The sequence below is a fragment of the Gambusia affinis genome, linkage group LG01, assembly GCF_019740435.1.
Source record: "Gambusia affinis linkage group LG01, SWU_Gaff_1.0, whole genome shotgun sequence".
Taxonomy (NCBI): domain Eukaryota; kingdom Metazoa; phylum Chordata; class Actinopteri; order Cyprinodontiformes; family Poeciliidae; genus Gambusia; species Gambusia affinis.
Window position 1 is genome coordinate 22930697 of NC_057868.1, and position 24952 is coordinate 22955648.

Genomic DNA, 24952 nt, shown 5'->3' on the forward strand with positions numbered 1-24952 from the left:
GTAGCATCTCAATAAAAGGCAGTAATGTGAGGAGAGAAAAAAAATGGCTCAAAGTTCAAAGGCACTTTGTGAACCACGACTACAAGGCTTCATGTATATGAGAAGGTTTCAGGCCTTTTTTCTCTCAATACACCACAAACCGTGAGGACGAGTATAAAGAGCAGCACCTGAAAAAAAAAAAGTGTGGAGATTTTTAATTGAGATCAAGAAAGTCTGAAATCTGACATGTTTCTGTGACATTTCATTATGCCTCACTGCTGTTAGTAGTGTTGGCAAAAGGTGTAGCAGCACTCACTGCAACACGCATTTTTCATTTGGAAACTGATTAAATTATCTGTAAATACACATTTTTAGAGCAGCTTGAACAATGACAACAGTAGGATTATAACAGAAGACAAAACAGACAAAACCTATGAGATACTGGTTTATATACGGCCCCATTTTCAATCTGAAACATGCTTCTGCAGCTGGTTTTCTACTGGGAAACACTAATGGTCTGTCAGCATCAGACTTGTTGAAAAAGTACCAACAAATCCTCAATCCCAAACCACCCGAAATAAAAAAAAAAACACACAATAAACAAGCAAACACTGAGCCACTGAAGACAACAAAATGAAGAATTCCTACAAAACAGAAAGGTTCATTAGCTAATTTTGCTATCAGGCTAATTGTCAATGTTGAGGGAGGAAATGGTGATGGAAAAAGTGCACCGTTAAACCTTTACCGACAAGTGTGAACTTTATACCTCCTGCACGCTACACCATGCAGGCAGGAGGCAGATGAATGCCTCACCTTGTGCTGGCTGGGTTCTTTGGGACACCGCAGTCCTGCGTGAGTTTTGCTTACAGCCCTCTTGGCCCATGAGGTGAGTCTTCCAGGCCTGGAGCAGAGACAAAAGTGGCACAGTGAGTTTATTCCCTCACCAGAAACCCTCTTGACCCGGACCACCACAGGTGACTGTAGGCCCAGTCAAAGTCTGACTGGCTGCCCTCTCTCTGACCAACAGTACCCTCTTTCATCGGGTTCACACTTGCAGACAAGGCAAAGAGAATCGGTGAAGTTCTGCGCCCCTTTTTAGGTTGCATGAGTTGTGTTTTCAGCTCTCCTTTCAACTCTATATTTTACATTTTTGTCCTTTTTTTTTTGCGATTAGAAGTATTCCCTAATGAGCAAACAAACCCGCTCATCTTAAATTTGTTTGCGACAAATTCAATCTAACATTATTCAACATCTTAGAAATACTCCGGATTTCACATTGATGCTCTGCAGGGAAAAAACTCTTAACATCGACCCAAATAAATACATTTGAAGACAAGACGTCTATTTTATTCTCTCAAGTTTTCCGTCCTGCTTGGATTAACTTATTCCTAACCTGGTTGCGCTGTTGCATGTAGAACTTCAGAAGTCCAACTTGTAATTCAAACTTGCCATAAAATGGCAGAAGCAGTCAAGCATAATGATCACAACAAACATATTCCACATTTCCACAGATATGTGTCCTCTCTCTCTCAAAGATACAAAAACAAAGAACATCACTTCCACTACTGTGTGGACCGAAGGGCCTTTTTTTAACTCAATGCACCACAGACTGTAAAGCATGAAAGTGTAAACAGCAACATCCAACAAACTGTGGAGAATTTTATAAGCACTTTAAAATTGGATTCAAGAAAGTCCAAAATCTGACATTTTTCTGACATTTCACCTTGCCGTTCTTAGGTTTGGTGAGTGTCTTTTAAAACTGCAGCCTTAAGTACAAAAAGGCATAAGTTTTAAATATTTTATCTTGCTTTAGATAAAATTGGCCAGATGACACGCAGTCAAACCCTATTTCAATTTACAAAGGAATCATGAGGAAATTAGCTCATAAACAGCAGCGACCACACATTTCATAAATGGATTTTTAGAAGCAATGGAAATGTAAAGTGTGTGATGGTATTTTATTTACCAGGAGAGAATTACAAACACCTCTAATAACAGAGGGTGTGATAATAGCAGTGTTTACACCAAACAGCTGTTGCAGTCTAAAGCCTATCATATGCTAAGTCGTGTATCTACTTGTTCTCACCATTTTTTGATTAAGAAAAGGAAACCCATCTTATGACAACCATTCCATTTTACTAATGGAATGGTTGTCATTCCATTAGTATGGAATGACAACCAATGGCTCAAGCCATTGTTGTTCATTGGTGAATAACTAAGTTGCTTAAAAAAAAAAAATCTCACCTCCTCTCCAGGTGGAAAGTTGTTGTGACACAAAGGACAGTGGTTGGAGGCGGCGACTGTACCTGAAACAAGTGCGAGAACAAAAACATCATATGTTTACGCCTAATGCCCCACAATTTAAAAGAAAAATACCCACTGAAGTATATTTTCTTAAGCCTGGGAATAGAGTCGAACTTAACTCTGAACACAAATGTAATCAGTTTGTGCTGAAAAAAGAAAGCAGACAGACTTCAGCTTAAAAGCAAACAAACATCATTGCTATTAATTATTTATGCAACACATTGCAAGTACTACCAAGTACTGAGGAAATGTATGTAACCGTCAAAATTGTGGAAAATTAGAAACAAATTCTGCTTTTTATTAGTCTGCGAAAATGAAAACTGTAATAGTTACAGTGTGGAAACTAAACAAACACCTGCGTGCAGTTTTAAAACCACAGTTCGTGAGCTACAAGCAGAATGTCCACTAAGGAGTTGACTCCACACTGGACACAAGCACATAGCCCACCTAGTTATCTAGCTTGACATGATGGTTTAATGTTAATGGACATCATTCATGCCATCTCTGTGGCAATTTTTACTTTGTGAGCCATTGCTATGACAGATTTGTTTTCAGTTTTTCTGTCCCAATTACATGACTTAAGCCATATTACAAATGGATTAAACATTCATAAACCCATCCTTGAATTTTTGAGGGGCTCTTTGATGAATGCCTCCATCTCTCCTAAAGTCAATTTACATATATATTTAACAAAAGTAAAAAAAAAAAAGAAAAAAAAGACAGAATAAACAGCATATTACAAAAATAATAATAATTTATATTCCCAAAACATCATCACTAGACTTTCCATCCAGGTGAAATACAACTTACGGTTACAGTTTGAACTCTGAACATGACCAGCGAGCTCTTCAGTGGGCACGGCCTCTGAGCAGCGTGGACACTGGCTGAACTTGGACCTGTTTTCACATTCCCGCAGCAGGTGTTCTGTGAGGCTGGCTATCTCAACTACCTGTGAACACGACACACACGCACACAACGGCTCTTTGTAGAAGTCCTAAAACAGATTGGTAAGTGACTTAGTTTGAGGAAGGCTGGAGAAAACAAGCCCCAAACCTGTGGGACGTCAGACTATACCAGTGTATGAATGTACCTGTCTACACTCATCGCAGCGCTGCAGCATCAGACACTGTTTCCAGTAGTGAAGGTCCAATCCATCTTCTGTAAACGATTCGTCTTTTTTGCCACAGAAAATGCACATGCTAGAATAGATACAGATCCTATCAGACTATCTCGTAATGCAACATCAGTGACATGAAAATGAGAATTTACATTAAACAAATCAGCACCAAAAGGAACTGAGCTTTAGGTTATTGTATGGATTTCAAACGTTATCTCTCGCCAACATTTTTATTTTTTTTAATTAGTTTTATTTAATTAGCTTTTTACAGGCCCGCACTGTGTTTTACATGACTTACTTATCCAGATACTCGATGGCTTCCTGTATGTCTACGCAGTCAGTTGTCTGACACTGGGGGCCTTTTGTGACACCTGTAAATTAATCCATGCAAAAAAACAAAAAAAACAAAAAAAACGGTGTGTTACATCTGCAATGATCCAAGTTTTCTTTTAGAATAAAGAGTTCTTTAACCAAAATAGTAATATATATATATATATAAATAAAACAATCTCTAAACAGGTATTAAACATACTCTTCACCATGTCCGCATTTCTCTATTAATGTTTTTTTCTATTGCTGATATAATCTTCCAAATTTAAATGCCATGTTGTCATTAGTTGTAAGAAGCAATTCATCATAAATGATAGAAATGAAGGCTTGAAAACATCAGTCTGTATATAATATGTCTCACGTTTTGAATTAAGTTACTGAAATAAATGAACTTTTCAAAACTGTCAAAATTATTACACATTTTATCACACCTCTGTGTTATTTACTTCAAGAACTCAGCATGCTAAGGTGAGTAAATCTGACAGATTCCCAAAGAGAAGCAAAGCATGAGGTTGAAGTAATGTTACCAGGTCGTTGCTGTGACATTTGACTAGCACTTGTGTAAATTCTCCATTAGTGGCAGATGTGTGCAGAATAAAAAACATTTGCTATCTGATTAAAATGCTCACTCTATGGAGCTTTGTAGATATCCAAAAAAAATCGGTGGCAATCCGACTTATCAGAAAATTAAGCTATACATGCTGAAATATCAGACACAGAAAAGTGAACATTATTTACAGTACATTATGTTTATATATATCTGCAAGTGCAGGCTTAATTTTTTGTTTGCTCATAAAAATGGACAATAGCTACTTACAAAACATCCATTAATCATAGACATCTGTTAAAAGGTCTATGTTTTTGCACTTCTTTAAAGTTCATACCCCACTTATAATATTCCATTGCAATAGTATAAGATGAATACGTTATTCTTTTCTGTTGTTTTAAATAAACATCATCTTCTAGATATTTGCTTTGGCACCTTTTGGGGACTGTTTGTCAACTTTGTCTTGTTCCTGTTTGGATCTTTCGTCTGTGCCGCTTTCGCTCTCCCTTTCCTACACGTCAGAGGAAACAAAAGCAAGTCAGAGCATGTGGCCACCTTCAAAGTGACTGAAGTCATAAACGGGAATTATTAAATGTTTGGAGAGCTGATGTAACTGCAGACTGATGACAGCTCCACCCACTGTGATGTCTTTCAAGGCAGCCAGCTGCTTTTGAAGGAAGCGGATTTCTTTCTTCTCTTGTTGTCCAGGCTGCTGTCTGACATCGTTTTTCAAAGCCTGAGAGAAAACCAGCACATCGTTAGACCATTTGTGTAAACGGTGCCCACGTCAACTCTTGCGTTCTGCTGAGTCTTTGTTTACGATGCTCTTTTAAAAGATTCTTGAAACTAAACTCAACGGCAGCGTCACCATGCGCATGCAAAACGGAAGAAATTAGACTGCTATGGTTCTTAAAGGAGTCCATTCCTGTTGTATCACTGTTTGCAGTTAACAGTTTACACTACAAATTCACGATATTAGTGTAGATAAGATAAAGTCAGGGTTATTGTTCCTGCTAAAAATTATAGTGACGTTATTAAAGCTTCAAATTAGCATCATTATGCATGATAAACTAGCATGCGTTTTTCTTTTCTTGATTTGTTAACCAAAAAAGGGAGAAATTATGTCAGACAATCCTCTACCTTCCGTGAAATTCTCATCTGTCTTTCTGATGAAGTCTCACCTAAAACCCGTCCTGCAAGTTCAGGTTATAAGAATGCTGCCATCTAGCATGTCTAAGAGTCTCACTGCCCATCTACCAGCTGCTCTATTGGCCTACTATCTGTTTACAACGATGAATACTGCCTTTGTCTGTCAGTTTGATGCAAATAAGTTGGCCAGAGCAAAGACACCCAAGAATAAATCAAAATGTAAAAAAGAAACAAAAAAAACAAAAAAAAAATCCAATATTTGCCTGAGGTTCCGCAATTTTTCCATCAATCGTCCCAAATCCATCAAACAGGGTTTTGTAGAGGAAGTTCTTCTGTGTGGAAGCATCATTAGGCGGAAGGTAGCTGAGAACAGCTCCTCTGTGCTGCTCATACAGGGATAAGATGATGCTTACTGCCAGCTCTCGGACCGCTTTCGCACTGTGCTCCAAAGCAGCTGTGCAAAACTGACAAATGACAAGAGAAATTAGATCAATGTGAGTGGAATAAATGGATACAATTTTGTAGTTTTAGTCCAAAAAAAAAAAAAAGAAGGAACTGAAGTGTTGAGACGCGACACTGGGGAGCAAAGCACAAGTAAATAAGACATGTGTTTTTGTTGTTTTTTCTAAAAATAAATATCCATAAATTATCTCCATGTTATGTTTCCTTCCTTTTTGTTACAAAAATGCAGAGGCAAATTCTTCGGCTGCCTCTGGAGATCTAATCACATATTTTAAAGGCATGATTGAACATGCCAGTGCTGCAGAGTTTGACAGTCTTATAGCTTCAAACAAAAACCACCCTCGGGTGTCCTTTGGCACCCTAAAATTGCCCCCGTTGTTTCCGGTGCAGTGCTACACAAGGTTGGAGCCCTGAGATGGAGAATCATGCCGTTTTCTCTGCAACTTTCCAGGGACTCGCTCTGCTTTCACATCTGGTCTATCTTTACTCCTGTGACATCACACGCTAGAAGTGCTTTGAATGGCCACATAAACCCGATGTCCTTCCAACCTTGCTGGTCGAGCCAATACAGAAAAAAAAAAAAACAAATATAGACTCGTCTCTTCAGAAGTTACAAAAGTTACCGTCCTTCAAAACTCAACTTTGTGCCGCAGATCCTAAACGTCGCAGAAAAACGGTTTGCAGAGATTTCATAAACGGACATCGCTTTGCTATACAAATAAATGTATAATTTAAACTTCTTGTGTAAATATTTTGATACCTCATATCTATAGAAAATAGAAAATATAGTAACAATTTTGTTTTACTCAAGACCAACATATCCTCAGGAAATATTAAACCATTGAACAACCAATTGCCAAATGCCAATATATCAATGACATCATTTTAAGCAGGTGAAAATTGTAATCATAGGTTTATGGCAGGTCCTGCCCACTGTAGTTTGGGTCTACAAGGTGGAGTGGAGTCCACCAGAAACAGAGGCTAGACAACAGGGATGTTAGTTTAGTCAAGTGGGTGGTTCAGCTGATGAGCTTCATTCTCAAAATAAACTCTTAATGTGAAGTTGAGCTATATGGATTAAAAATAACCCTCAACAGAGCTACATTGAGAGGAGAAGGAGGCTTTAGAGAGTTTTTTCAGTTCTTGGATGTTGATTTTGGGATGCTTTGTTTTGCGGTTCTGAAATCTCAACAGGTGAACTATGTTGGATTGATTGAAAAATCTTATTCAAATAAGCTCCCTATCACTCATAACTATGGCGCTCTACGGTTGTTTGTCCAGTGCCTGTGTTATATGCTCTGAGGCAGCAGTTGTGAACGTGCAACTGTGAGGCCGATGGAAACATTCACTGGTTTCTATGGCAACGGGACAGGATTTGTTTTTTGTTTTTTTCATAAGACATAAAATCAAGATAACTGTTGTGTAGTTGCCCCAATCATTAGTTCTTTGCTGTCAAATAGTAAATAATTTGACCAACACACTACTTTAATTCTGTAAATACAATTTAATACAGAACTGATTCAATTAAAAAAAAAATAATTTAAAAAAAATCAGTGCACAGGTGAATCCTAACTTAAAAACTTAACAAAATTGGTTCATCCATATTCAAGCTGCCATTATCAGTTATTTATTGAGTAACGAAGGCAGAATTGATTAAGTTGCTGAAATACCAGGACACTAAAAAAAACAACAAAAAAAAAACACTCATTCAGTAGTGAGCTACTGTCCAAATGGTAATGTTCCCACTGGCAGTATTACCTCTTCTCTGAGATAACAGAGTCAAAAGGCCAACCAACCTTTGCTCAACAAGGACAACATACCATTATTCTGCCGTCTCCACTGACCAGTTCTCATTTTTAATTAGGAAATTCCCTTTTCTTGACTCTGGCCCCCTGCCTTAGAGCAAATCACCACGGCAACAGAACAGGAAAAAGAAGAAAATGTTTGAACTATCGCTGAGAAACCACTGTGGAGTAGCACAGAGTGCCCGTCACACCAGCTGATAGAGTTGTTAGAAAAATGTGACATTGCTAAATATGTTTATGTGTATATTTAGCATATCTTACAGAGATAATGCGTTTCTTTTCAGAGAATAAATAGGTCGATGGTCAACTGTGCTTTGTGTGCAGTTCATCAGGCTTGAGTTGTAAAAAATCTTATTCTAAAAAGATATACTTTTCTTTGCTATATAAACAATTTAATGGGGTCATTCCTTTCTATTAGTATGGAATCAGTAACAAAATATCTATATTATATAGTACTTCATTAACCTTTAAGGGATTTGTTCACTCCTCACATTATATTATGGCTGATGCCAACTAAAATGCTAAAAGTTGACATTAGTCGCTGTAAAGCAGTGAGAAAAAAAAACAGACTTCATTTCTCCTGTCATATCTCAAAATATCAAAATGAAAAACGTATCGTCAACTCAAGCAGTTCATTTTAAAGGTAAGCAAATCTTATTTGTAACACTAAATCGTGTTAGAGAAGGAGACGAGTTGTGGGATGCAGCGGGATGTAGCTCTATCTAGATCAATCTAGATCAATCTAGATAGAGAATGTTTTCAAAGCAAGCATTCTTTCCGCTCTAAAAAGAGCTTGGTTCCAAGCCTGCCCAAACTTGAAACTGAGATGAAAAAACTAACAATTTGCTCTCCTCTAACAAATATGAAGCAGAGTCAAGAGAAGGGCCAAAAAGAGACTTTCTTTTACAGAGACTTTCTTTGGTGGACCAAAGAGGACTGGGCAGCGTTTTAGGCCGAAAGGGCTGGAGTTAAAACAACTACGTAAAAAAAAATTAGATCATTATTGGAAACCAATGAAGCAAAGAGTGTCACTTGTGCCAACATAGGCTCAGCTGAGTGGAGTTTACTGGAAGTCTGGGTGAAATAAAATGTCACAAAACGTCGCTCTGCCAACGACTCCAGCTCTGACTCCAGCTGTATCTGTTCTGTATAGCTTGGTTGTTGTTGTTTTTTTTTTGTTTGTTTGTTTATTTGTTTGTTTTCACACTAAGGAGATTAAAATGGGAACTACCTCGGGAGATTTCAACATAATGGTCACATTTTTTTGATTAGTTGTTGGTCTCCAAAAACCTGACTCCAGTCCCTGACCAAAGTGGTGTTTTCCTTGAGATCAGCAATGGATCGATGACAAATTAAGAACCAGCTTTACAGAGCAAGAGATCTGTAAACCAAGTACGCTAAGCAAACAGTAGACTTGACTTGATGCTGTCAGAGCGATGCTTTACTGTGTCCTTAAAATAAATGTATGAATAACATTCATTATTTATTCCAAAACAAGGGAAGAACGTTTCTTTCCATCTGTGAAGTGATCATCACAGACTATCATGCAACTGATGTTTGCTGGCATAACAAAACAGACTGTGCTTAGGGGGAAAAAGTCATTTCCAATTGAGTTTTTTTGACTTGTGAATACTCGTATAACGTAAACTTCAGACACTTCAGAAACTTCAAATAATTCAAGATTACATAAAAACAAAAAACTCAAAACACAACGTAAGACAAACTTCTATTATTATCATCATTATTATTACTATTTTTATTATAATTTTGGTTCTTTACCATGATGACATTTTCTAGGGTGAAGCCAGAGTTGTCTGTGCCCAGTTCCACAAGAAGTTTCTCCAGCAGCTCAGCCCGACTCTGAGCCAGACGAGGGGGGAAGTTGGATTTGAAAGGCTTCACCAGTTCACTGGGGATGATCTGTGAGGCTCTGACCTCCTTCAAAACAGCAATTTCCTAAAACAAAAGACAAGAGGAAGAATGAGATTTACACTGTTTAGGTTAGCTGATGCGTTTGTAGACCTACAGATTTTTTTTTTTTAGGTAAAACGTATGCTGCAGGCTCCTCCTGATAAATGCTTGTTTTTTCCCACATAGGAATTTATCTTTCAACACAGCATCCTGTAAGTCGACAAGTCTTGGCAGATAATCCAAGTGCAATGTGCAGAAGAAGGCTCTTCTAAAACTCCCTCTCACTGTTGAGGACTAAAGATCTACCTGTATTTGAAATGCAAGAGAGAAATAGAGAATTTTGTGCTCGTCAAGCAGAGAAATAATCAAAGTTTTAATGAGACATTAGAAACCAACCTGGAACACAGACAGGCTTGGTAATGTCTGTGAGCTGCTGAGCTAAAGGAAACACTCCCTCTCATACACACACACACACCCTTGAATGAGTTCACCGCCACAGATCCCAAGGGCCAAGAATACTCAGTGCCATAAAATATATACATTTCTTCCCTTAAGAGATTTATTCTGCGCTTTTGTCACACCGTAGTATTTCAAATAATCATACAAAAAAAATGTTGTTTTCAATTTTTGTTTTCTATTTATTGAGAGAAAAAGATCATCTCTTATTAAAGACAACTATTTATTAAGTTATTTATATTTATTTATATTTATTTATGTGCCTTTTTTCAGACTATGTGTCTTGTTTCACATAGCTGGTTCTATGTGCAAAAAAGGCAATTGCTCCTAAACCAAATATTGAGATTTATCACTCCTGACAGGAACATTTGCCATCAAAAACAAGGGATGACTGGCTACAAACCTTTCATATTGCTGAGGAGTTTCAACCCACTGTTCTTCAATGAACGGATTTAAGTCGACCACACTGTAGGGCTTTTCCAGTATGAAGACCTGGTCTAACATCAAGTCACAGCATTTCTATAGAATTTAGGTCCTAACTTTAACTAGGCCCCTCCAAAACAAGGATTTGTTTGGCCATTTAGAGGTTGCTTTCCTTCTACATAACCCATGTGAGCTTGGACTTTTTATCACAAATTAGTGGACGAACATTCATCTTCTGGAGCAGAATTTAATGATCATCAATTAAAACAAAGCTGCTTGAGCCTATTACTTTACTACTGCCTGTAAAATGTTCCTTTTCTGAATTGCTGCAGAAGAATTATTGGAAATGTAATAAAACTTAACAGGATGTATTTTCTCGCCAGTCCTCAGAATAATTGCCCAAAATTTAGAGGGTCATCGGAAATTTTTTTAAGTAATTTCTTTATTCTAGCGGTCTGACAGCAATCAGGCCCTGTGTTATTTGTTTGAGGACCTGAACCATTTCAGTACCAAATTAATCTAAAACGGAATAAATCTGCAAATACTTTGTCCACAGCACTCTATACTGTACACAACACGCCATCTCGCCATGACATTTTTAAGTCTCTCCCTGGGTCAGAAAATTATATCCAGCTTTCTGATGAACTCACAGTTCCAGTTGATCCCAATTATAGGTAAAGGAGGCAGTGTGGGGAGTCAGGGAGAAAACAACCTCAGGCTTGTTTAGAGACCATGACTACACCTCTTTATTCGCCTCTTACTGTTTATTAGGCCAAAGCACGGGATGGACACACTGAGGCAAGAAATGAATCATACTTACAGTAAGCTTCTTATTTATTTTTTTTAAACACAAACTGAAATCTGAAGAAAGCAATACATTTTTGCTAAGCAACTGTTTTATCATTTGGCTTAAAAATTTGAATGTTAGCATTATATTCTTGTTTATGTTTAGCATATCCTGCAAATTTTCTCTTGCTGATAAAAGAATGGGCTCATACCATGACAGAAAGCTCTCTTCCTGACCACATCGTTGGCATACCTCACTTCAGGAGGACAAGTCACGGCATAGGAATGGCACACTACCAGCTATCATTTGGCTTAAAAATTTGAATATTAGCATTATGTTCTTGTTTATGTTTAGCATATTCTGCAAATTTTCTCTTGCTAATAAAATAAAAGAATGGGCTCATACAGGGATGGAAAGCTCTCATCCTGACTAGATTATTGGCATACCTCACTGCAGGAGGACAAGTCACGACACTGGAATGGTATGCTTCCAGACAACTAGGCACAGCAGAAAAAAAGACACTGACAAACACCATGCTTGGTTCTCGGTTACAAGAAAGGAAAATCTGGGCGGTTTAGTAGCACTTTCCAGTCTGAAAAAATATAAACAGTCATTGCTCGGAAACTAAAGATTGGTATAAATTTTGCACCTTTTTTTACAGATATAGTTGGTGAGCTATGAGTGGCAAGGCTGTTAAACAGCTGACTGCTGGCTCTACCTGAGCAGATAGCCTGACTCATTAACCAACTAAGGCAAAAAGGTTTGATATCCTGCACAACAGGCAGTTGGCACTACCACTGAACTCAGAAGTTTCTGCTTGCTTGTTTTTGTTTTAGTCTATATATAGAAAAACACAATGAATCAATATTTCATTCAAAGAATTTAACATTAAAAACAAAGATCCTTTTTAGCTTCACTGAACATTTTTAAGAAGGGATTGTTGTGGTTAGTAGACTGGAAATATCTTTACCTGTTGAAACAAAGTTATAAAGATTGACAAATTTGAGCTGCTCACTCTAGTAGCTGTACAACATAGACAAGCATAATGAACAAGAAGAGCCTTCGTATTGGATCACTGGTTTCATAACAACATTTCTGAAATTCAGTGACGACTCTCAAATGAGCTCTCAAATAATCCTGTTAAACTATACATCTGCTGCTCAGACATTTTGTTCACCAACAGTAATAATAAACCAAGTTCATCTCTGTTGTGGTCGGCTCGTCTTTGGTGGAAAATGGAACATCCTGTAGCATAATTTTATATTTTGCATACAATGCCAACAAAGCACACTCCAATAAAACACAAAGTGTTTCAGAAAGTATTGAACAATGGAAAGTCTGACTCTCCAAATAAGGAAGGAAAAATGTGACAAAATCTTCTACTGAACAATGTCAAGCATAACTTACATTTCAATCAAGAGCAGCGCATGAATACAGAACAGCTACCACTAGTCTGGAGAAGAGCTCTTGATCACACGTTCTTATGTGGCCAACCGTTGTTGGGAGTTGGGAAACACTTTGCTCTGTGAAACATTATACACTGGTGAGAAATAGGATACAGTAACAATAGGAAATGTCTCCTTATTGGAGAAGGATGGACAGAAACGATTATACCAGCATTTAGAAATGTTCCAACACGGCAGGGATCTTAGAACAGCTTCAAGCGGAACCTCACAAACCAGTTACAGTATTGCTTTACATTTATTCTTCGACAATAAGTCATAATGCTAAAGTAATAACATACAGTACAAAATACGTTACTTGTGAGTTTTTGCCTTAACTGAAATCTGGCTCCACCACAACATCAGTGACTCTGTAATCTGGCTTGGAGGGCCGGTGTCTTTATGTATGGACAAAAGAGACGAGAGCTCCAGTAATAACATGTGGACCTTTGTAGCATGTTGTAGTCACAGCTCTCTGTTGATAGAGCTACAACTATTGCGAAATTAGCCACGAGAATTCACAGCTATCCTGGTGGTGTTTACATGGCTTCCAGGGATTTCACCCAGAGGGCCCTGAAGGAACAATTTGTTACAATTTACCAGCTTCAAAGTGTTATCTTGACACTTTAATTGTGGTTTCTGAGGATTCCAATCATGCATACCTAATAGCAGTTCTGCCCACAGGCCCCTGCTTCTTTAGCTGGAATATTGGGCAATTGAAGACGAGTATCAACTGGGCCTAGAAAGCAGCTCGTCAGCCACACTTAAAGCAATACAATCCCATTTACCCACATAAAACATTAAGATCCGGGTTTCCTCTCGAGATCAACATTAAGAGCTGGAGAGGAAGATCAACAGGCCTTCAGGCCTCTTTTGAGTCACAAAATGGCTTTCAAATAGACATCAACAAGTGCACCGACTCATTTCAAACATTCACGACTCAAACAAACCACAACGCACACACAAAACGTACCTCTTCCCAGCAACTTAAAAGAAAATAGAAACAAGAACTCATTTTCTGATTTCAACAAAAAACAAAAATCAAAAACATGTAAATGTATAAATGACTGTTTAATTACAAATTACGGAATAAAAAAACTGTAAAATTAGATTACTAGCTCTCTTCCTCAAAGGTGTAATGAATGCAATAGCAGACTGAGGTCCTAAACAACAAACCATGAAGAAGAACTGAAAGAAATCTCCTGCTATTCCTACATTTTATTATTTTTGATGTGAGCTCAGTGAAAATGGGAGAGTGAACAAAGATTTCTCGAGCTGCTCTGCACTGCCAGTAAGCTGGCTGAAACAAGGGTCGCACGGTTTTCCTTTGCTTCCAAGAGAAACGGATTTAGCCAACTATGGTTAGGCATGTCTGCCAGTCAGTCACACAGGTTATCTTTTGCATTTCCTTGTGTTCTGGAAGCACAAGGAAATGCCTTGTGCTTATCATTTCCATATTTGCCTGAAAATGACAAATACGGCATTTGACTTTGGTGTAGATGGATGGAAACATGAGAAACCAACTTGGGCTTGAAAAGTACCGATACGGTCAGAAAAACAAGCTCAACAGATGCAAAATACCAACCCGTTCTGCAAACTAAACACACACATCACTTAGGTTGTCATATTACCTGTATGAGGGCGATAGCAGCCGTCCGTAGACGGTTAGGGGAGTCTCCCGTCCGCACCAGCAAATTAGGTAAGGTCTGTTCTAGGCAGTGGGTCACCTCAACCCGGCCAAGACCCAAACTTGGGATTAGCTGGCTCAGCATTAACCGGAGCAGCTTTAGTGAGGCGTGAAAAACCTGAGGAAGGAACCAGACAGGTTAGGTTTAAAACTTTGTGAGCTATTTTTAAAAATCACCTGCTGGCGACAAAGAACAACTACATATCTTAAAGAATGATTAACTTGAAATGAGTACAATATTTCACAGCTGTGTTTATTTAATTAAAGCTTAAGAGGAAGGAAAATGAAAAGAAGAAAGGCAACTAAGCATTTAAATAATGACTATAAATGCAATATTTCTCTGCTTATTAACGTCGATTCACACTGTAGATTTAGAAATAAAAAAATTACAGAGGTATTATACAGAAATAGACAACCAAATAGAACCAGGGACAGCAAGAGAAAGACTTCAATGATCTTTAAAGGCGTTTTCTGGATCAGAGCGAAATAAATCAGTGCAATTATAATTTCACCGCCCTTTTCATCACCAGGAAAAGTTGGAATCAGCTTCCACAGAATAGATGCAAAGTCAAGCTTGTCAAATTTCGTGCTTTAACAAAGCAGCTTGTGAGGCATGTTTTGCATGTGGCACAGAAAGTATGTTGACAGCATGACCGTGCACAAAGCCGTTCCCCATCAAAGTGGTGCTTAAACCAGGAAGCTATGGAATTTAGTCCAAAAATTTTTTTGTCAAATTACAATCACTTGCCTTGGATTGGGAAAAAATATTACAGAATGTTTAACAAGCCAGAAATATAAATAGCATTTCTTAAAACACTGTCTGTATTTGAATATTTTCCTATGAAAACTACACTTCCCACACAACTCTTCTTTTGCCATTAATCCTGCTGTGGCACTATTTTGTTTATAGTGCAAAGTAGGGCTGAATGATATAACTGAAAAATATACCACGACATAAAAGTTTCCCATCAGTTGATATCAATAATTACTGATTAGTTTTCTGTCTTAGATACCTGAAATACTGCCAAACTGGCAATGCGACTTTTCCAGTTTTTTCCAGTTTCCTCTCGGGCTGCTGTACACATTTTCTCCTTTCACTCCACGCCACTGTTTTGTTTTTTTATTTTTATTTTTAAGCGGTTATGAGGCATGATGGCGAAACCTGAAGCAGCAGTAGCTCAAGTTACTCATCAGGTTGTTGCTAGCTGACCAAAGAGCAAGTTAGTTATTTGATGCCACTCACGTTTATAAGCTGTGAGACGTGGAGTGGCAGAAGCCTGTCCTCTGCCTACATCCCCCAGAATGCTGTGCGCTTATGAATCGGAGTTCAGCGAAATTATTGGGCATATTATCGATTGATATCGATCACGTGTCTGACTCGATATGTGTTGTTATTGATTTATTATCCAGTCCGAGCATAAAGGCAGAAGTAGCTACTTCAACCATTACACAAGTATGTTTTCAACAATACCCTGTTCTTTTTAGAGCTTTACAGAGGACTGAAAATGTCTTTAATGGCATAACTTTTATAAATTCTGCAACGCAAAGCAATGAACCACTTTAAAGGTGATTAGTTCGTCACTTGAAAATGGCTTCAACCTGATCCACGGATGCTAAAGGACTGGTTGGTTCTGATGGTCGAAACCCACAAAATGGAAAGGTTAATATTCATGCTGAACCTGCAATCTGAACTTTACAGAAAAACATGGTGCGATGGATTAGATCTGTTAAGAACAATTAGTGAAGTAGTTCTCATTTCTTAGTCTTTGAAATTCTATACGCTACTTTAAAAACGGTAAAGTAAATCTGAAAGTTGCTTCATACTTGCATAACAGAGAGAAAAGTGTGCATGTATGTGTATGTGAATTTTACCCAAAATAATAATAATAATGGTATGCATGTATAATGAGATTTTTAATCCATGCATATGTTTAGAGCCACCTAGTGGTGTGATGAGTGACTGCATGCAACGGGTCTCGAGGTAGCTGAGAGTGAGGCGGCTCTTCACTACTTTATTTTTTTTTTTCTTGGGGTCATATTTTTCTAGTTCAACAATTAATGAAATACTGTAAGAACATCTAAAAATATAATACGTAAAGTTTTCTCGTGGTTGGGCTGAAAAAATATGACCCTATGAGTGGGAGGGAGCTGCACCAGTTGGCGTTCGTGGCTGACCACGCAGTCACAACACCAACTGTGTCTTTTTATTTTTCAGCTGTGGGGCCACTTGCATATAGTTAGAAGTCACAATGTGAAGAGTGTTTTATTCTGTGTCACTAGTGAAGAAGGTGACAAACAACCAAGCGAGTAAGGTTACACTGGCAACTATGTTTATCTTTGTTGTTCTATGTAAATATTACATTATTTGGGGCGTGCTGCAGTGGCATAGGGGATAGCGCGACCCACATTTGGAAGCCTTGAGTCCTTGACGCGGCCGTCGCGGGTTCGATTCCCGGACCCGGCGACATTTGCCGTAGGTCTTTTTGTGGGCTCTAGTGTCCCTTATATGACAGTAGGCTGACAGGAAAGGGGGAAGGAGAGGAGGGAAGACATGCGGCAAACGTCGGCCACGTCCGGGAATCGACCCGCGACCTCCGCGTCGAGGACTGAAGGCCTCCAAATGTGGGTCGTGCTGTCCCCTACGCCACCACAGCACACCCATAGAGGCTTTCTAATACTGTATGGTGCCCAACAAATCCACCAGCAGTCGCTTGTGGCGCATGCCTGATCCGGCGCCTCTCATCTTTGCCACATGGAGTTAGAAAAAGGAGGGAGGGGAAAGACAGATGGCAGACAGCAGAGGTGGGGTCTCTGCTCCAGAGTCCAGTTTTTCTTTGGTGTGCACTGCTGGCAGGTTCACCTTCTGACTGTGCTAAGGCCAATATACTAGCAGGCCCACTTCTAACAATAATTAATGTTGAATAAGTAACATTATTGTTCTTGGTTCCGGTATTGTTATATCCATTTAGTCGCAAACTGGCATTTAATTTACCAATTAACAAACCAGTACTTTGTTTTGTTGTGCAAAAATTCTTGTGTGACATTTATTCAAATAACGTGTACTATGATGACTTAAAATATTCTCAGAGAAAATAAGTAGCCTTTCTATAGTAAAAAGAGATATTGCAGATTAATGTACTGCCTGTTAAGATGCTGCCTTTTCTATGATCCGCTGTCTTTTAGCAGAGTTGCATTTTGTATCAAAGCAATCTTCCTTAAAGTAAATTGACTCACAGATGAAACTTTATCCAGAAGGGCCTTCTTTACCAGAAACACTGCCGCCCTTATTGTGTTTCTCAGCTCGTCTTTGGGCGCTGTGGCGCTTACTTCCAGCAGTTTGTTGTGCACAGTAAGCAGCGCGTCTTCTCTGTAGCACCAGGTCTTAGAATATGCACCAGCCACCTGAGAAAGCATGTTTCTCATTAAAATCGTAGATACACTGTACCTTATCCATAGAATATATGTTTTTTGTCAACCACATCATGTAGCGGCACCCTTAAATTTGAAATTAAATACCTTTCTTCACAGGAATGATTTACAAATACAGCTAATGGGTAACATGGAAACTCCAGAAACAACACAAAGCAATGATAGCACCCAATGTTTTGAAATTTCTCTCATGTTTACCCTTTAAAAATCTTTCTTACATCAATTATAAAGCACTACATAATAACATAATAATAATAATAATAATAATAATAATAATAATAATAATAATAATAATAATAATAATAATAATAATAATAATAATAATAATAATAATAATAATAATAATAATAATAATTACATATCACATTGCTGGATTGTAAACACAGTGTATGCTTGATCATCAAGCTAATCAAACATTTAGGGCCCTAAAAATACAAAAACAGAAGTGTCAAAAAATTACTCATTAATAAGTAAACTCCCCATCCTTTATAATGTACAATCTTAATGGGAGCTTCATGTGAATGATTCCAGAAGGCAGGAGAGGTCCTATGATTATTGGGCTGATGTCAGCATGTACAAACCTTGACCGTAAAACTTAATTCTGATTTCAAAAACCAAGCGAAGCCTTGTAAGAACTACTAGTTCTTAAGCTTCTGTCAACGATAAAAGTTGGAGAAGCTCAAAATCTGAATATTTTTCAAGGTGCCATTCTGGGGGACGGTTTTAAAGAACACCAAAGCAAGTTTTTCTCCTCAGCTAAAACTAAAAGGGTCACTGAAACCAGCCCAGCTCAACTGGCCCAGGCCTGAACTCATGACATTCTTACCAGACTCTCTCCAAAGGCCTCAATAGGAAGGCCAGCCTCTCTCAGAGCCTTCTCAGTCAGAGGCTCTGGCTCTCCGCTCAGGTCAGGACCAGGTGGAGACCTTAACACGTCAGATTTAGGGGAGTTCCCCGCTGGTGGCGTCTGGATGCTTTCCGCTGCCCTATCTTTTCGCTGCAGTGCTGGCAGGGGCCTCTCATCATAAGGCACACCGGCGATCTGTCAGCAGAAAGCAAAAGAACATCAACATTTCAGCTGAAATGTTATGCTTGAAAGTATTTTACCGTTTGATTTTTGTCACTCATTTTCTACAAAATGAAAATATTTTAAAAGCGAATGCATTTCTCAGAAGCCTGTCTGTCTGGGGGCTTAAAAGGTCAAAAATGTAATCTCTGCAAACAACAACATTAGCATTTGAACACCGGAGAGATTCAGTATCATTCAACATTTGCGCAACAATGACCGTTTGCCACCCTCGATACAAACCAAAGCTCTAGCCAGAAAGTTCTGCGTTTTGGGCCTGTGGGCCAACTGGCACCCTACTGCTTAACAAAAGTCTCAAAGCACTGCCTTGAGGCCAGGCTGGCAGCCGCCAGAGTCAGCCAACTGTTGCACGCTTTTAATTAAATAGTGAAACCCAAACCTGTAGTAGGTCTGGTCTCAGTAGGTGGTGAGTAAAGCATACAGGCCCCTGCTGGTCATAATCTCCCTGTGTGCTCTGGGTTCAAGCACTGCTCAGGTTTAGTCAGGAGACATGTTCCAAAGGTGCTTCCGAGCTTAGGTATGTTTACAGGAATGTGTGTGTAAAGGAGAAAATACCACTGGATTATTCTAAAGACAACACTGATCCTCTTAGGAAACGGTTTCATAGAGGATTTTTTTCTTCTTTTTTTTCCAGAAGCTAATTAACTATGCGGCTAACAACATATTCGATGTGGAAAAATACTTACGTTAACGGTAGGGAGGGAGGCAGGGGTGACAGATTTGTCAGGCTGACTGCTGGGTTTGGGTACAACAGTCTGTGTGGCTGTTTGCTGATTATGAGCGTTTAGTTTCTTCCCCTTCCTAATGTCATCTGTGGACAACAGGGGCTTGGTGGAGGCTGAACCGTCGGCAGGAGAAGGCAGAAGAGGTGGAGGACATTGGGCTGAGGACACGTTTGAGGTCTTGGTCATCTGATGGCGCCATGAAAGAGACAGAATCATTTACGGAAACTCTAGAAACTTTGTTTCCCCACCACAATCCACTGGTCTCTACTGTGTAGCTGGAGCATGATTAATTGCTGAAGACTGACCATCGTCATGTCCAGCAGGTTGTGAACTTCCAGCTGCTGGTAGACGCTCTTCCTGTACTCGTCCATGAGCTCCTTCTTCGTCTTGGCCAGGTCGTAGTTCTCCTTTTCAATCGCACATTTCTTCTCCACATCATATCGAGCCAAACGCTCTCCAACCTGGAAGAGCCACTGGGAGACTGAGCATCTTTTCCAGCAAGTTCATAAAGTTCACAAAGAGACCTGTTTTTTTATGTAAAGCAATTGGTTTCAGATTTCCCCACGTTTAATGGGTTTTATTGGATAACTATTTTACTGAATTGTTAGGTATTATAAAAAGGATAATTACACAGTTTAGCCCAAAAGTATTGATACCTCTGGTGGATTTAGATTTAAAATTATTTTCAGTCCTCCAAGAAATTTGTTTCTGACAGGAAATGCAATTTGTGTAATGAACGCAAAACAATAGAAGAAGGGAATAAAAAAAACTGCATATTTGATCTACTTTGATTTACATTTGATTGAAAAAAGGCATATTGACTAATTTAGTAATGACCTTCTCAACAATCAATGCAAAATCAAAACTAAAGGAGCACCACTTATCACTCTTTTAAAGCAGCAGTAATCGATTTAACTCAATTCATATATTTCGTGTCAATTCACAACATACAATCTCAAAACACTTTTCCAAAAAAAAAAAAAAAAAGGTAAATTCAAACCAACCTGCATCTATTTCAACTGATCCTGGTTATTTAACAACGCAGTCAAGTTCAGTTTATGAATCAAATTGGTAAAAAGGAAACAAAGAAAAAAAAAATCAAGTCATTGACTTGCAGGATTCACTCCTCCTTCATGAGCATGTGGGGAACGCAGACAGTACCTCACACTGCATTGCAGAGCCAATTGCAGCTTAATTACCAGAGCAGACTAATACTCTGTATCGAAATAAATCTGTTTTAAATGCCACTGATAAAAGTGCAATAATCAGTGCAATAATTGTTTCTCCTCAGTTTTAAATGAAACAACATATCCTAAATGTAAAGGTTTTTTTTTTTTTTTTTGCATGCATGCATCATAATACTGTGGTATTCTTAACAAAGGGTATCTATCACATTTAGAGAATCTTGTAGTGGTTCGCCCTTCCTCTGGACTTGATCAATAACTAAACAAAAAGGTGTAAATTTTTTATAGGCACTAAAACATTTACTGTATGTTTTGCTCTACTTCTTACTTAATCTGGGAATAGTTTTTAATGGAGGTATTGAGACAATTTCCATTCATTATATTGGAATAAGTCATTAGATTGTGCTCAGCTGTCCGATGTATCTTAAGTTTCTTAATGTCTAACTTAAACACTTATTAGTACACCTCAGTGGCTAAAGTTGAAATGTTTTCTTTCTACTAAACATTCACACTGTAAGCGTATCTCTATATGGCCAGTTTAAATGCCTCAGACGATACTCCAGCCCTGGCTCAGGAAAAAAAAAAAAAAAAAAAAGCAGGAGTGCCAGATATTAAAACCTCGAGACTTACAGTGTGGAAACTTGACAACAGCTTCCAGTGAGTTGGACATGAAATTTCTGCGCACGGAAATTCCTTCGAGGTGAATAAAGCTGCTAACGAGGTGCCGGCCAACACGGCCTCCACAGGTCTACATTCAGGCCTCACTCACTACAAGAGGGATCGGTTCTAAATGCGTCTGAAGAAAAGGTTCAGTATGTCTGAGGTTTTAGGAGTTCTGTCACTCCTGGAGACAGAAAAACACACATCTCCTCTTATTAGTTTGCAATTATTTGTAATTATTTTATTTCTGAAAAATGTTCCTGTGACAATAAACTGAATTTTGAAGAAACGGAGCAAGTCAGTTTGTTGTGCGCTTTACTCATATATTCTCAGACGCTACATAATTGATAACTCTGACATCATGAGGGTGTGACGATAGGGGATTTTCAGCATGACTAACTTGTGCCCACAATGCTAACGTGCCATGCTAACAAGCGACTGGCATTTGTTAGACTGTGCGTTATCTGGTTACAAAAAGCCTGTCAACTGGGAGTTGGACACACACACACACACTGCCCAGGTATCCTGACAGCAGCTGTCGAGCTTGTTAAGAATTCATGGTCTGCATGGTAACGCTGAACACAAAGAAGGTCTGTAGCAGGTATCTGAACAATGTTTAACAGCTTCTGTTACAAATGGAGACAAAGTTGCAGAATAATTGAGATTTTCAGGAGACAAAACATAATGAGTTAATGTGAAAAGGTCTAGCTGGTGATATGTGGATATAAATATTACTTTAAAACATGTTTTAATTTTCTGACCTGTTGTTTAATGTAATACTAGGAGTCTGCTGTTGGTCCAAGAACAGAAGTTGCACCAACGAGGTCTAATGTCTTTGTGGCGTAGAACAGTAATAATGATGCAGTTGGACAGTGAAAATGATTTTATACAAATCAATTTCTTTAGGTAAATGGAGCACAGATTATTGCGCGGCTGTTCTTCCCCATTCTGTTGCTCTACACTGTGTTGGAGATTATATTTTCTCCTGCTAGGTCCATAATTTATGAGGTTGAAGAGTCAGTGAGTTGAATTCATCAATTCCACTTATTGAGACCAAAATGCAGCGCTGGCCCATCACCATGCTTTCCTTAAGGGACAACACAGCGAATGGGACCCAACAACAGTTTCTCAGTGTGTTCTTTCCTTAACCTTAGCTGTGTATATACGTATGTGTGCGTGTGTGTGTAAATGAGCATGCAAATATCTAAAAGAGAGAGGAAAATACAGAATTACTTATTCCCAAAGACTGTCTATCGGCTAGCTAAAAAAGGTAGTTTTAATTTGCTAAATTCTATTTATAACAATCCAGAATCAGTGGATAAAAGTTCTAAATAAGAATTGTATCATACTAATGTTATATTACTCTGTTGCTTTTCTGTAAAAACAAAAAAATGTGTCCTGCAGTTTTCTTTCAAATCTTTGTTTTACTATCAAGATACTTTCACTCCAAGCTCTTATACTCTGTGAATTTCATGCCTAGCATGCTGACTGCACTACGAATTCTCCTTCTACTTAATGTAAAGGGAATAAAACGTTTCTTTGAATCTACCTTCTGAAGGTCTGCGATGGCTTGCTTCAACTTCTTAGCCTCCTCAAAGTTCTCCTGTCGGACAACTTCTTGCTTCTTTTGGTCCAAGAGACGAATGATGTGAGCGACCTCCGGGTCCTGGTACATGTCGAAGGCCAAATCATCAAATTGGGAGATTGCTAAACATTTGCTGAATGTGAAAGAAAGCATGAAAATGCATGATTGGAGTAGGAATTCAGTTTACGTCATTATCAATTAATCTCTTGGTAGCTCTGAGATCGCTTGTATAAAAAGTTGCATCTCCACAGGTAATAATGCACCGGTAACCCCACAGAGACTCAATTTATGATAAAAGACATGCAACTAGACCATGACTATTCATAGAAAATGTATTTATCAAACTGCGACAGATTGGCGACCTGTCCAGGGTGACCCCACCTCTCGCTCGAAATGTTGGCTGGAGAAAGGCACCAGCTCCCCTCCTGACCCCATTAGGGACAAGGGTGTAAGAAAATGGATGGATGGATGTATTTATCATACAGTCAATTATTCTCTCTTTGACAGGATTGTTTGTTGCAGCGCGCCGATGTAAACATTTTTTGTGCACTTTATTTTTACCACAATCACCAGAAGGTTCCTGAAAAATTCTTGATCAAAGTATGTAGAAACAATCTAATTGCATCATTTACAAAGATTAAAATGCTAAGAAGTAAGTACATCTCTATATATTTTAAATATGGGTTTTGTTTCCTCGCACAAAAAAAACTACCTGCATTGTCCTCGAACGCATGTGACCCTGAACGGCTTACTGGTTGTCTCCCAGACAGAATGGTTTTGGTGGACTGTGTTATTGTCACAATACAAAAAGAAAAACCAGGGTTCAACGGCCGAGTCTCACCCCATGAAAGTCGTGTCCAGGGCAGCTTCCTGCTGGGTACTGTTGAGGTACAGTTCAATCAGCTGGTCTCTGCTTGGCTGGGGGTAAACAGATGGACAAATTACACAAGTGGATTGGCTGCACACTTATTTCTGTAACGTGTAAGACTACAGTTAGTAACATAAAGAGCCCTAATTTAATCCAACAAAGGGTTCAGATCAAACCATGGGTGTCAAACTCAAGGTTTAGTACATAAGGTGTATTTATGCATTAAAGTTCAGCCCTAAATGCAATTGAAAATTTGTTGAATTATTTGAAAATTGGCGTTCACGTTACACTGTGATGTTCCATTCAATCAGACCGAGCATGATGAATGAAAAAATTATAAATCTCCATATGGGAAAATCTGATTCCCAAAGCATACTCAAATGCTCCAACTACATCAAAAAGACATTTTTGCAAAGTACTGACTCAGTGGGACACTTTCCTTGCTTTACATGCATCTGCAACAAATTTTGAAAGCAATGCATTTTGTTGCTTCCACTGCGCAATTATGAACTGCCTTATCTGGGCTGATCAAATAAAATCCCAACAAAATAAACTCAAGTTTGTGGTTTTGTAAGAAAATGTTCATGGCATAAAAACACTTTTGAAAAGCTCTGTTGGAACACACACTACTGTGCACGCATTAACACACACGTAGATCCCTACTCAGTCCTTCAAATGCTTTGAAAGTTAATAATTACACAAACAAAGCAGCGTCTGCTGAAATGTTTCCAAAATCTCATCTTAAAAGCTGCTCTCATGACATGGAACAAAGTTTATTGTCACGTAGGCCTGTCACGATAGAAAATTTTGCTGAGCGATTAATTGTCTAAAAAACTGTTGTGATAGACGATAATATTGTATGAAGTCCTTTTTACACTGATTTAATGGAAATGACATAATAATGCATGCAATGTCCTGCCAAAGATAGATACAGATTGATAGATTGTAATCATTTAATGTAAAGCAGAGGAGCGTGTTGCCGTGTCAGAAGCCGTTTTGAAAACACTTTATTTGT

General features: G+C 38.5%; 1 protein-coding gene across 3 annotated transcripts in view; it reads right to left on the reverse strand.

Annotated features, from left to right (window-relative positions):
* Positions 1-24952, reverse strand: part of cep104 (centrosomal protein 104) — a 32845-nt gene that overhangs the window by 2638 nt on the left and 5255 nt on the right. For 2 of the 3 annotated variants that reach the window (XM_044117227.1, XM_044117235.1), the window contains exons 6-21: positions 23911-23987; positions 23034-23202; positions 19946-20101; positions 19602-19826; positions 18655-18870; positions 17634-17801; positions 14344-14517; positions 9473-9649; positions 5690-5890; positions 4918-5013; positions 4713-4788; positions 3699-3771; positions 3374-3482; positions 3094-3232; positions 2224-2285; positions 793-880 (exon numbers count right to left, since the gene is read on the reverse strand). In XM_044117227.1, coding sequence (XP_043973162.1) covers positions 793-880; positions 2224-2285; positions 3094-3232; positions 3374-3482; positions 3699-3771; positions 4713-4788; positions 4918-5013; positions 5690-5890; positions 9473-9649; positions 14344-14517; positions 17634-17801; positions 18655-18870; positions 19602-19826; positions 19946-20101; positions 23034-23202; positions 23911-23987 — 2206 coding nt within the window. Of the gene's footprint in view, positions 1-792; positions 881-2223; positions 2286-3093; positions 3233-3373; positions 3483-3698; positions 3772-4712; positions 4789-4891; positions 5014-5689; positions 5891-9472; positions 9650-14343; positions 14518-17633; positions 17802-18654; positions 18871-19601; positions 19827-19945; positions 20102-23033; positions 23203-23910; positions 23988-24952 lie in introns of those variants that run through there. The other variant, XM_044117242.1, reaches the window with a different exon arrangement.